Source organism: Rhinatrema bivittatum, chromosome 6 (assembly GCF_901001135.1).
Source record: "Rhinatrema bivittatum chromosome 6, aRhiBiv1.1, whole genome shotgun sequence".
Taxonomy (NCBI): domain Eukaryota; kingdom Metazoa; phylum Chordata; class Amphibia; order Gymnophiona; family Rhinatrematidae; genus Rhinatrema; species Rhinatrema bivittatum.
The window spans coordinates 251,951,595-251,965,089 of NC_042620.1; the positions used below are offsets into that span (position 1 = coordinate 251,951,595).

Sequence of the window (13,495 nt, forward strand, 5' to 3'; positions counted from 1 at the left end):
TATAGACCTCTATCATATCTCCCCTCAGCTGTCTCTTCTCCAAGCTGGAGAGTCCTAATCTCTTTAGCCTTTCTTCACAGGGGAATTGTTCCATCCCCACTATCATTTTGGTCACCCTTCTCTGTACCTTTTCTAATTCTGCTATACCTTTCTTGAGATGCGGAGACCAGAACTGCACACAATACTCAAGATGAGATCTCACCATGGAGCATACAGAGGCATAATGATATTCTCAGTTTTATTCTGCATTCCTCTCCTAATAATCCCTAGCTTTCTATTTGCTTTCTTGGCTGCTCCTGCTCACTGAGCAAAAGATTTCAACACATTAGAAACAATGATATTTAGATCCTTTTCCTGAGTGGTGACTCCTAATGTGGAAGCTTGCATTTTGTAGCTATAATTTGGTTTACCCTTTCCTAAGTTGTTACCTTTCTATCTCAACTTGAACTTAACATCCTTGGGAGCAATCACCATTTCTGTAAGAATGCAGTTTTTGGGACATAGAAGCAGAGTGAAGAGTTTATCAGCAGGGAACCTAAAGCTCACAGTTTGAATTTCTGAAGTTTAAAATTTATCTAAACCTGGTTGTCTCTCAAACCTACTACTGCAAAAGATATGCAGTGTCACAACTGTGCAAGCAAACTGATTAGTTAGCTTTTTGTATTTTATTTGCCCTGCTTTATTTTGAGATTTAAATCAGGCCTTTAGCATCACTTAGATTCAAAAAAATCCATCCAAGTTAGCCGGATAAAACTTATCTGGCTAACATAAAAAGGATATTCAACAGCATGGCCATCCTGCTGAATATCCCCTTAGAAATTGCTAGTTAGCCGGATAAGTGTTATCCAGCTAACTTTAGACCTGCTATTGAGCAGGTCTAACTTATCCAGTTAATTTGAGCTGATAAGTTTAAATATTGCTACTTTTCTGGCTAAGTTAACTGGATAGGTAGCAGCTCACCAATACACCCATTTCCTGATCACCTCCTAGCCGGATAAGTACTTATCTGGATAAGTGGCGGCTGCTAAATGCAGCCGGCCACCAACACTTATCTCGCTAAGTGACGCTGAATATTGACCTCAAAATTTCTCCCTTTTCCTGTGTCTGTGAATGCCTTCTCTAGCTCTGCACACTATGAATTCATCATCTGCAATGCACCATGGGAGTCCAAGACGCTGGAAGACTAAACGTCTTATTCAGTACATATTTTTTCAGTAGACATAGAATGGGGAAAAGTCCTTTTAGAACGTAGCCCCTGTTACCCCGGTCACTAGAATTTTGGGGCACGTTTGAGATCAGTGTTCTCCCTTGGGCTCTTTCCTTATGGGAGGAATGTTAGTCTTTCAAGGCCCTTAGGTTGTTTGGAGATCTTCTGACACCTCCAGTACGAATAACACACTGCCACACAGTCTGGTGGTGTTGAAAAATAAAACTTTTTTTTTTTTTACTGGTAAAACTTGATTGCAGGTAATAAACCACATTTATTTTAGTGCACTTAAATACAGAAAAAAAAATAAGTTCCAATAAAGCACATTTTCAGTCAATAGTTAATCTCCACACCCTAGGAGTAGGTACTCTTGGTAAGGAAATTCCTCCCTGGGCACCTCCCCTGGTAGCACCTGGGCCTATGCATGCAGCTCTCTGGAATCCAGTAGATTGAAACAGGAGGATGCTCCTTAGTGGACAAAGACAAATGAGCCTCTGACTGATGCTTTCCTCAGTCAGCAACTCTAGGATGGCTCTCTCCTAGCTTGGCAGGCCTCCTCCTGACTCCGGCAATGGAACACCACTCCCTTTACATTCTTGAATCACTCTCCCCGGATATTTGAAGAGTAGGGAAATACCCTTCTAGTCCTTTAGTTCATTTCTGGTTCTTTAAGAAATCGGTGCTTTCCTTGGACCCCAAGACAGGGTCATGAAGGCCTGGGCACCCTGACCTTCCCAGGGCAGGAGGAGAGCTGAATGATCTCTCTGTTCATGAGAGACTTCAGAGAAGAACATCTCTGTTAGAAGGAGAGGTCTGAAGAAGAACTCTAAGCCACGAGAGCTCAGAAGTTTTGTTAAACTCAAGACACCTCCTACTGGGGAGTGTCAAACGCCTACATCACTCCTACTCTCTCTGACCTCAAACTCAAGAGTCTGTTGCAATTCTGTAGATTGCTACTAGGAGACCAAGGCCTTAAGATGGCTTCCCGCATGTCACCATTTTATTTCTCTTTAAATGTAAAATTTTTGTCAAACCAGGATCAAAGAATTATCAAAATACCTGAGAGATCTAAAACTGAAAGCAAATATTTTTGGTTTTGTGTTTACAGCTGAAGGCATTTTTCTCTTTTTTGATATTTTCTTCAAAGCATCAAAACACCATGACACTGGCAAATATCCCTATTTTCCCACTCACGACATCATTCATAGTGGTTGCATTTAGGCTGAGGAAGAGAAGGAATGTTCAAAGTGAGGGGGTGGCGGCAGAGAGGGGTGCTAGCGGCAGCTTTCTACTCGAATTGTGGTGGTACAAAGGTGAAGAATCAGACCTTAGCATTCAGCATGGCAATGAAATTTGGTTTTCAACAGGTTGGAAACAACTTTAACACTGAAAATGTGACCGAGTACCTGTCTAGGTTTGCCTCCAAGCCAGTGGAGGAGCATGTCAAGGTGCTGAGCTTTGAGAAACTGAGGTCATTTTTTAGCGAGCTGCAGAAAAAGATCTTTTTCATCGAAGGTAAGAAACCATTTTACTGAATCTAAATTTGCTAAAGACCTATTAGAGTGGCTCTTAGGGCTTAATATTTTATTTATTTATTTTATTTATTTATTTAAAATTTTTATATACCGACATTCATCCAGGATATCACATCGGTTCACAGTGTAACGCAAATATACGCCATATGCTGGAGTAATATGCTGGGTAATATGCTGGAGAAACACCAGCAAACTGCAGATCACAGGAGTTGATGCATGAATGGAGAGATTATAAAAGAGAAGCAGAAAAGAGGCTAACAGACAGAAGGGTGGCATTACTCCATTCCTTATTTACGTGTCTGTGGGCCACTTGTTCTATCTAACCTCTTTTTGCCCCTCTGATGGCAGGCACAGGGCGCTCCTTTCACCTTGAGATGTCCTCCAGTGGATTCAGCGCTGACCTGTCTCCGGTGAGTCTCCAGCACCATTTCTTTTCACAAGCTATTGGGTTTAAATTTTCAAAGGCAATAAAACAGAAGTAATGACATGTAACGGGACCAGTTAGATAACCAATACATTTTCAAAGGCATAAATTGTTAAATTATTTGATAATACAGTTGACAGTGGAATGAAAGTCAGGTCATCATTTATTTATTTATGGCATGTCTTTCCAACAGAAGAGTTCAAAGCATGTTACAATAATATAGTAGCAATCAGACAGATGGCTTATAAGAACAGTTTCTACAACAGAAATACAATCTAATGAGAAGAGAGTACCTAATGGCTATTTAAAGTTAAAAAAAAAAGATACATACACAGAGTTTTCCATAGGCTTGATTTATCATTTGCAGCTGAAAGCTGCTTCAAAGAGCCAAGTATTAACCAGTTTTCTAAAGGATGGGAAGTCTGGGGCCAGACTGATGAGTGGGGGTAAAAGTATTCCACAGGGTTGGGGGAAGATCCTGTGAAGATGTGTTTCCTGGTGTTTATGAGGTGTATTGTTTTTAGGACCAGTACAGCTAGGTGAACGTGAGACAAAGAACGTAGGAATCAGGTGGGTATACAGGGGGTGAAAGCACTGTTGAGGTATGATGGAGCCTTTGAGGATTTTGCAGGTTAGGACCAGAATTTTGAATTCGGTTCAGTAGAGTATTTGGAGCCAGTGTAGAGTTTTCAGGATTGGGGTTACTCAGAAGCTGTTTTCTGGGTTTATGTCTGTCCCCCACAGAACATGACAGTGCTGGGAGCAGTTGGCGTTAATGAGTGGGCAGGGGCCCTCATGGAAATACGGAAGGATTTCAGCCAGGAGACCCTGATCAACGTCAACGATTCAGTCTCTGAAAAAATGAAAAATGCATATCTGGGTAAATACTGCACATCTTCCCTTCCAACTGAGGCACCGAGATTTAAAGGGACAGCTTATGCCTGATGTTATTTTAGACAGGATTTAATAGATCATGTAAAATTTGACTAATGTGTGACCTGCCATTGAACAATCTTACAGCTCTCTGAAGCGTGGCTGAATAGACACTATAATGGACCGCAGGTGAAAGCACTCAGAAACAAGAGGGACCGAGTCCTCTCTAAGGCAGCAATGATTTGTATTAGTTAGTTAGGAATTAAAATAACTGTAGACAACTCCAAAAGCAAGTTCCAAAAGAGGTCTGACATTTAGTTGCAGAATACAATATTTTCATGCTGTTCCACAGGCACAGTTTGAGGTTACCCAGGTTTTACTTTTTTGTGCTAAGCAATGTGGGTTCAATTTCAAAGTCCTAATACAAACATCAAATAGTCTATCTTATTCCCAATCCAGTTAGCTTTCTCTTGAAAGTGTGTAAGGATTCTAAAGCATGTAGCTTCTTCCAGCCCTCCTGAGATCATCGATTACACACAACTCTCTCCTTTATACTGTAATCCTTCTTCTATTATTGGCTTTAACTTGGAGCTTTGTGATCACAGTAATCTGTTCAACAGAAAAATCATTGTTCCCTGTATGTACCAGGATCAGTCCAGACTGCTGGGTTATGCCTCCCTTCCAGCAGATGGAGTCAGAGAGAAAAACTGAAACGCACCCCCCATATAACCCGGGGTGCCACCTGCGATCCCTCAGTATTTTCTCTGACTCCAGCAGATTGAGAGGCATACCCTGCGGTCCTGATCTTGGTTTTCCTTGGGGGCTGTTCCCCCATCAGGTTTGGAAAAAATAATAAATAAAAAAAGTAAGGGAGCACAGGCTGTAGATACCGCTTTCCCTCCAGTGACTGTTTTACTTAAAAAAAAAAAATAAGACAACAGAGAGGTTTCTTTTTCTCCTCTCAGTTTGCAGCCAGGCACAGGCAGGCAGGGCAGGGCTCTGTCCTGCTTTTTGATTCCTGGAGGTTTTTACTCAGACCCGGTGAGAAGAGGGGGAAGATTCACCGGTGGGCCGGTCACTCTCCCCCTCTCTCAGAGACGTTTTTCCTCTGGTCCCCCCAGGAGCCGTCCCCCGCGGGCTGAGATTAGTTTAAAAAAAATTGGTTTCTGCCCAGCTTTCCCAAGGAATAGATCACCTTATTCATTCTATACTGAATGCTTCTCTTAGAAGGTACGCCCCAATGAATCCTTTTTTGCTCCATAGGTACAGTGGAAGATTTACTCCCTGACTGCCTTCTGAATTTGTGCATCTGGGGTTGAGAGTCTCCCTCAAAGGTCACATGGCTAAGATGGGGGATCAGAGGGCAAAGCTAGGGGTGGCCTTCTCCTCTCTGCCTTCAAAGACATGCATCCTGGGGTCCCTTCTCAGAAATCATTGCTTTCACTGCTGCTGACCTAGAGAATGTTTCCCCACAATGATTTTCAGCTGGCTGTACTTCAGTAATGCCATGGCCACACAGAGGTAACTACTTGAGCAGGCTTCCAGCGGTAAGGCAGCCTATTCGTAAATATGCCCCTGAAGAGGTAAATGTGCCCCTGAAGAGTCTCACTTTATCCTTAAAATATATGGGGCGGATTTTAAGAGCCCTGCTCGCGTAAATCCGCCCGGATTTACACGAGCAGGGCCCTGCACGCCGGTGCGCCTATGTTCAATAGGCCTACCAGCGCGCGCAGAGCCCCGGGACTCGCGTAAGTCCCAGGGTTTTCCCAGGGGGGCGTGTCGGGGGCATGTCGGGGGCGGGGACGAGCAGCGCGCCGTTTTCGGGGCGGGGCGTGGCATTTCAGGGGCGGGCCCGGGGGCGTGGTTTCGGCCCGGGGCGGTCCGGGGGCGTGGCCGCGCCCTCCGGAACCGCCCCCGGGTTGCGTCTAGGCGCGCCAGCAGCCCGCTGGCGCACGGGGATTTACTTCTCCCTCTGGGAGGCGTAAATCCCCCAACAAAGGTAGGGGGGGGGTTTAGACAGGGCCGGGGGGGTGGGTTAGGTAGAGGAAGGGAGGGGAAGGTGAGGGGAGGGCGTTAGCGAATTCCCTCCGAGGCCGCTCCGATTTCGGAGCGGCCTTGGAGGGAACGGCGGCAGGCTGTGCGGCTCGGCGCGCGCCGGCTACACGGAATAGGCAGCCTTGCGCACGCCGATCCAGGATTTTAGCGGATACGCGCGGCTACGCGCGTATCTACTAAAATCCCACGTACTTTTGTTTGCGCCTGGAGCGCCAACAAAAGTACACGAATGCGCCGTTTTTGAAAATCTACCCCTATATGTTTAAGAGGTTTCTTTTTTTTTATATTGACAATATTTATTGAGAGGAATTTGAAAACCATACAAACAATAAACATCCACTTTCAGATACATCCATAATATACTCTAAAAGGTGAAGTACAGACTGTGGTGCTGACATGATCCAAAATCCAAACAATCAACTCATGCCCCTCTCAGTTATTCCACCCTCCCACTCCAAACCCCCAACGTAGTCATATGGAACCCGTTACAACAGTTGCATAAACTTGGTGGTTATAAGAAATAGTTCAAATACCCCTCCTCTCCAGGGTCCAAGCCCTGAAAAAATAAACCAATAATAATAATAATCCCGCCCCTTCTCATTATAAAAGGTTCATCATTAGGGACCAGATTCTGTTAAACTTAGGCAGTGTATCTCTTCCTATGGCTGTCAGGGTTTTCCATGTATTGAATTTGTCTTACTTTGTTGAGTAATTGAGACCTGCTCGGTGTTTTGGTAGATTTCCACCGTGCTGCTACCTACCAGCAGGCGAGCTGCTGTCGCAATAAATGTAAACAAGGCTTGTCTCTTATCAGTTGGTTCTGTAAGGGGACCCGTAATCCCAAGTCCTGTCTGCAAGCTCCTGACATTCCCCCCCAAAAGGATTGTACCTTTGGACAATGCCACCACATATGTATAAAAGATCTTATAAGAGAGCACTGTCTCCAACACAAGGGAGAGCCTCTTGGGAGCCAACGCACCATCCTGGCTGGTGAATATAATGCCAATGGTAAAGGAGCTTATATCGATTCTCCATCATCGCCGCTGACATGGAGATCTTCCCTAAGTTGCGAAAACACTCCTCCCATTTCTCCCTTTCCCAAGGGATCCCCAGATCCATTTCCCATGCAGACAGATGTGTCGCTACAGTAAACTTCCCAGAGATAAGCAATTGATATACCATGGATATGATTTTCCTTAATTTGCCTGCCAGAATACAATATCCCTCAAAAATTGAGTGCCCTTATTGCAGGTCCTGTTTGATTCCACTTGTAAAAATAAAATGCCTCACTTGAGCATAAGCTAGGAAGTCTGTATTGGGTAAACCAAAGATCTTCAGTAGCCCTGAAAAAGGGACCATCCCATTAGACCACAACTGCCCCAAGCTTGAGAGGCCACGAACCTCCCATCCCCGGAAAGTAGTTTGCAGTTCCTGAGATGAGTGTGTGTGTGGAAGAAGAGGAGAACTGAGTGAGAGTGCATTTGCAGGAGATTCTAGGGAGTGAATGTGAGTGAGTGAGTGAGTGAGTGAGTGAGTGTGTCTGTTTGTGAGAACGAGCAAAGATGTGTGTGAAAGAGTATGAGAGTGAATATGCAAGTGTGTTAATGTGTGTGTGTGTGTGTGTGTGTGTGTGTGAGAGAGAGAGTTTTTGTGCATTCTGCTACCAGTGTTCCCCTAAAGACTGGGTTGCTGTGAGCATAAAATTGATAGACTTTTTGTATCAAAGAAAGTTGTGCTGCCAGGGTAATGAAACCAAAATGTTTTGCTCATGAGCAAATATTTTTGCACACAGCAACCCAGTCCTTAGACGGAACATTGCCCCTCAACCCCCCCCCCCCCCAATCCCCTGTTCATAACTACTGTTGGTGTCCCCGCACCCTCCACCCCATTACCTTAAAATCTCCATTGTGGTCCCTGGTCCATGGACATTGCCCATGTCAAGTGATGGGGCAAGGCCTGGTTGGCACAATTTTGGAAAATAGTGCTGATTGGGCCCAGGGCTAGGGGACACCCAGGGCCCCGAACCCTGTCACGTGCTACATTTCATCTAATTTTTCACTTTTATTTTGTGGAGCCGTCTCAAATGGCGGCCTTGGGTTGGGGGTGGAAATTCTAGTGAGACCCCCAGTGACTTTTGTTTTTACTTGTGGTGGGGATGTCGTTTTGGGCCTCAGGGCCCAAAACGACATCCAAAAGGCCATATCAGCCTTGTGCGTTGGGGGCCACCATCACACTTTTTCCGCAAGACAAAATGAATGCGGTGATACTGCCGCAATATTTTGACAGGAAGGGCAAATTATTGCAGGACTGCCCCCTGCAATATTGGGTCCCTCTCACAATAAAATACTGCAGCTTAGTGAATCCAGGCCTTAGGTTATAGCCCTCTGGGGATAGGGAAATACCTATAGTACCTGAATGTAATTCACTTTGAAGTACCTGAAAAAGCAGAATATGAATAAATAAATAAGCCCCTTTTACAAGTTGCTCTCTATATGTACTGCCTTTTCAGGTTACTCTGTGAAGTTGCTGAGACACGGGGAACAGATATTCTATGCTGCAGGGGCTCCCAGGTATCAGCACTTCGGAAAGGTGATTATATATAAGGTGGACCCCTCCAACCCCTCCACTACAAACTGGATAGAGAGACAACATATTATGGGGGAACAGGTGAGTGCATCAGTAGTGAATGTGCTGTGCATCATCACTGCCTTAGCCCTGCATCAGTACTGAAACAGCACTGCATTATGGAGCACAAAAGGAGTGTCCCCTTCAGTTTCACCTGTGTGAAGAGCTTCTGCGACTGTTCCCTTGGGTTCTGTAACCCTTCTCTCACCAGAGGTTCATGTGTGAGGTCTGCAGCTACTTGTCCTAGTAGCCAGGACCTTTTACCAGCTACCATAATGCCTCTGCCTTTTATGTTACTGAGAGGGGGTCCTTTATATTCTCCTTTACATCTGTGCTCCCGCACGTCCCTCCAATATTGAGAGCAGTGTCAGAAATCAGCTCGTACACTCTGGCATCTAATTGGTTTCTGTTAACTATGACATCACAAATAACTTTGCATATACTGCTGTGTAATGGTCCCTGTTGGTGGTGACTTTACATAATGCTTCACACAAAGCACTAGTCCCTGATTGGACTTTAATAGCTATGATATTACAAATTATCTCATGCACACATTGGGTTCCTATTGGTCCTTGTTGGTCACATTGTTACAAATTTTCATATATATTCTTGTTTCTAAAGTGTCCATATTCAAAAGATGAATATGGGTAAAATCAGCTTTTACCCATATAAATCTGGATCTTTAAAAACATTTCCCCTTTGTTTAGGTAATTTTGTATGGACAAAATTATTGTACAAAGTTGCCCACACAAAAAGGTGACATGGTTGGAGGCAATCCGGGGCTGGGCTACCGTATTTGGCTGGATAGTGACACATTAGCCCACATAAATAGCAGGCCTAAAAATACCTGGATAATTTTACAAGGCTATCCAGCAGAATATTCATCCAGATAAGTAATTTTAAATACATTTTTTAAATAATAAAGTCCACTGAATATCTGGATAAAGTTATGCAGATAAATGTACCTGGATAACTCATTGCTCAGACCACTAATTGTTTCATATTTATTATAATGTAATAAATGACCTCATAGGCCCTCATTAGCACATCATTGATGGTATGTGGGGATCTGTCACAGATTGGTTCCTACTTTGGGGCAGAGCTCTGTGCGGTGGATGTGGATGTAGATGGCAAGACTGATGTCCTCCTGATAGGCGAGCCCTTCTACTATGGAGACCGGAGAGGCGGAAGAGTCCATGTATGTCTCTTTAATGGGGTGAGTGACTCCTGGGTGAAATGGCAATGCTGGGTAGCCACTAACAGCACGCTGGGAGAAGAGATCCCAGGGCTGAGATTGCAAAACAGCAGGAGGTGATTTCCTTAGGATGGTGGGGGAGTGAGAGTTGGCTGTCAAGGCAGGAGGCAAGGAGTCCCTAGGATGGTGTTCTGCTGATGGAAATATCTCCCTTGTACCAGCAAAAGGCATGCTCAACAGGCTGGAGGCACTGACAGCACACAGCAGGAGAGAAATCCCCAGGTCTGAGAGTTCAGAGAATGGAAATCATTTTAGCTCTTTTCCAATACCCTGTTTCCTTTTTACAGGATAATGCCACTTGCGGATCATTCTTGAGAGGGGAGGTTGGACACCCCTTTGGGAGGTTTGGAGCTGCTATTACTGAACTTGCAGATCTCAATGGAGATGGTTTCATGGATGTTGCAATTGGTGCTCCCCTGGAGGAAGAAGAAAGAGGAGCAGTATACATATTCAATGGGAAGAGGTCTGATATTCACCACAAGTACAGTCAGGTGAGGGAGGGTTGACCATTTTAAGGATAAGAACAAGTTTGCAAATAGATTGTTTTCTTTAACTTTCTTTCCTGTCAATTGATCATTAAGAGCTATTGATCTCTAACCCAGGAAATCACTGGGGTTTAGTGCCAGTGGGGACTGCATCTGGAGTGTTGCCTTCAATTTTGAACACAGCAGCTCTAGGGGAAATATAAACATGGCAGAGGCAATCCAGAGGAGGACCTACAAAACGGTGCAGAGTTGGCATTATTATCCCTTTGAGACAAGACTTAAACACCTAAGTATTTAAACTAAGGAGAAGAGGAGTAAGAGGGAAATATGAAAGATGCATTGTAATACTGCACAGGAATAAATAATGCATATGGCACTATCATTTTTTCATACTAAGAGAAGTTCTAGAACAAGGATTTATGATATAAAGCTGGAGGTAAGGTAGACTTGGTAATAATTAAAGAAAGTAAAACTTTTCGTAGGGTGGCGGGCACATGGAACAGCCTTTCATTGGAGGTGGTAGAGGTGAAAATAGTAACAGGGTACAAGAACATATGGAATAAGCATGGAGGATTCATAGCGGTGGGGTTAATGGAGGATAAAACCAGAGATCAAGTATGGTCTGCATTATTGCAGAGGAAGGGAAAAGGGGATAGATCTGGTGGCTCTGCAAGTCTTTATCCGTGTATTTGGAGCTGATCTTGACTGTTTCTGACTACAGCGGATTATAGGTTCTCCTGGAATTCGGTTCTTTGGCCAATCCATCCACGGAATCATGGACCTCACTGGAGATGAACTGATAGACATTGTGGTGGGGGCCCATGGGAAAGTCATGGTGTTGAGGTGAGCCTCTTTCTTGGTAAAATATTTGACCTGTAGGTCCTCTGGCTTCACCATTGCTACTCCAGTGCCTACTGATCATAGCAGCATTGGAATAGTCAATAGATATGGACTAAAAGTATAACACTAAAGGATAGATATTGAAAGATAAAGCAACTTATATGGCTAACTTACAAGAGATATTCAGCAGCATGGCTATGCTGCTAAATATCCCCAAATAACTCACTAGTGAGCTAGATAAGTCTTATCTGGCTAACTTTACACTTGCTGTTGAGCAGGTCTAACTTATCTGGTTAACTTAACCAGATAAGTTTGAATATTCTACTTATCCGGCTAAGGGGGTCATTTTCTAAGCTTATCGCACAAGAAAAGGGACTTTTCGCACGCAAAACGTCCCTTTTCACGTGCGATAGCTTGCCGGGGGCGGAGTTGGGGTGAGGAGGGGAGGAATCGGGCATGCGAGGAGCCGGACGCGGTGTTATCTTTGCTGGCGGCAATAAGGTAAGGACCATTATCGTCGTCAGTAGCATGCCCAATAGCACCACCTTTCACGGTGGCGCTATTGGGTACGAAAGCCGGCAGCGATCACACCATGGTGGTGCGATCGCTGCCGGCTTTCGCAGGCCCGCCCCCCCTGCCCCGTTACCACTGGATAAGTAATTATCTGGATAATTGGTGGCTGCTGAATGGAACTGGATAATCAGCCACCTTCACTTAGCCAGATAAATCTATCCACATATCCAGCTAAGTAGTGCTGAAAATCAGCCTCTGTGGGTCCTATGTACTAAGATGGCATCTTTCAATTTGGCGTGTGGGCACCCATATACATGTATATATAGGTGTGCGGCCAGATGCACTTCAATTTTATATCCTACATGCAGGTATGCACACATTATAAAACAGGCCGGGTGCATGTAGGTGTGATCCTAATTTTAAATATGTACGTGCACAGCAGAAAATGTCAGCTTTGAGATGCACTAGTGAGGGAATTTTGTTACATGCGCATGTCCAGGATATTACCAGTTTCATCAGTTCGTCCACCAGTTTGCCCAGACCTCAGCTAGGTCCTCAAGAGCCCCCTGGTTCTTTTGCCAGTACTCCCCCCAGTTAACCCAGTCCCCTCAAGCACTTCACAGATGGCTGGAAATAGTTTTATAAAGACTTACACCTCATCCATGGCAGAAGAAACTTTGCGTTGAAAGGGACATGGACGCGCGACCAGGTGCGAATCTACAAAAGCGCATATTTCTTAGCCCCACTCTGGAACACTCATGCCTTGCCCATATTTTGCCCCTTTTTTCCCCCTGATGTGAGATATTCTTGTGCGCATATGTGACTGGTTTATAAAATCGGGTGTCCGCGAATAAGCGATACATGCATGCACATCTCCTGGTTTTAATGCACATATTGCTTTTAAAATTCACCTTTAAGCTTTTTTTCCATAGACAAAAAAATGAAAGAGAAAATCTGTAGAACATAGTCTAACAAGGATTAAAAAGAGATTGCTGTGGTCTCCCCTCCCTTCTCCTGACTGTGAAGGGGGCTTACTGAGGTGCAGGTCCATTCACGAGCAAGCTGGAAGACAAACGTCTAAGTTCCCAGGGTTTGTCAGATGGATTTGAACAGATTGCTCTTTACACACTCAAGTGATGTTCCAACAGTTAACTTTACTTAAAATTCATCTTCACCAACAGTGGTAATGAGACACACAATGAGAACATAAGGCTTGGCATACTGGGTCAAACCAAAGGTCCATCAAGCCCAGTATTCTGTTTCCAACAGTGGCCAAGCCAAGCCACAATTACTTGGCAGGATCCCAAAAGGTTGATAGATTCTATGCTGCTTATTCCAGGGATTAGCAGTGGATTTTCCAAAGTCCACCTTAATGATTTATGGACTTTTCTTCCGGCTACATTAACAGCTTTCACCACATTTTCCAGCAAGAATTCCTCAGTAAAAAATATTTTTTCTCATTTGTCTTAAATGTATCACCTAGCAACCTCATAGTCTTTGTACTTTTTGAAAGAGTAAACAACCAATTTGCGTTTATCCATTCCACTCCACTTATTATTTTATAGACCTCTATCGTATATCAACCTCCTCTTTTCTAAGCTGAAGAGCCCTAACCTTTAGCCTTTCCTCATAGGGGAATCATTCCATCCCCTTTATCATTTTGGTCGCCCTTCTCTGTACCTC

At 44.3% G+C, this 13,495-nt stretch overlaps 1 protein-coding gene across 1 annotated transcript in view; it reads left to right on the forward strand.

Annotated features, from left to right (window-relative positions):
• The window catches only part of ITGAL (integrin subunit alpha L), a gene marked incomplete in the record, with an annotated part of 162,072 nt that overhangs the window by 67,149 nt on the left and 81,428 nt on the right, over positions 1–13,495 (forward strand). Inside the window, 7 exon segments of the mRNA XM_029606803.1 lie at positions 2,575–2,722; positions 3,091–3,152; positions 3,911–4,046; positions 8,604–8,761; positions 9,798–9,935; positions 10,262–10,465; positions 11,181–11,302. Of these exon segments, the coding sequence (XP_029462663.1) occupies positions 2,575–2,722; positions 3,091–3,152; positions 3,911–4,046; positions 8,604–8,761; positions 9,798–9,935; positions 10,262–10,465; positions 11,181–11,302 (968 nt within the window).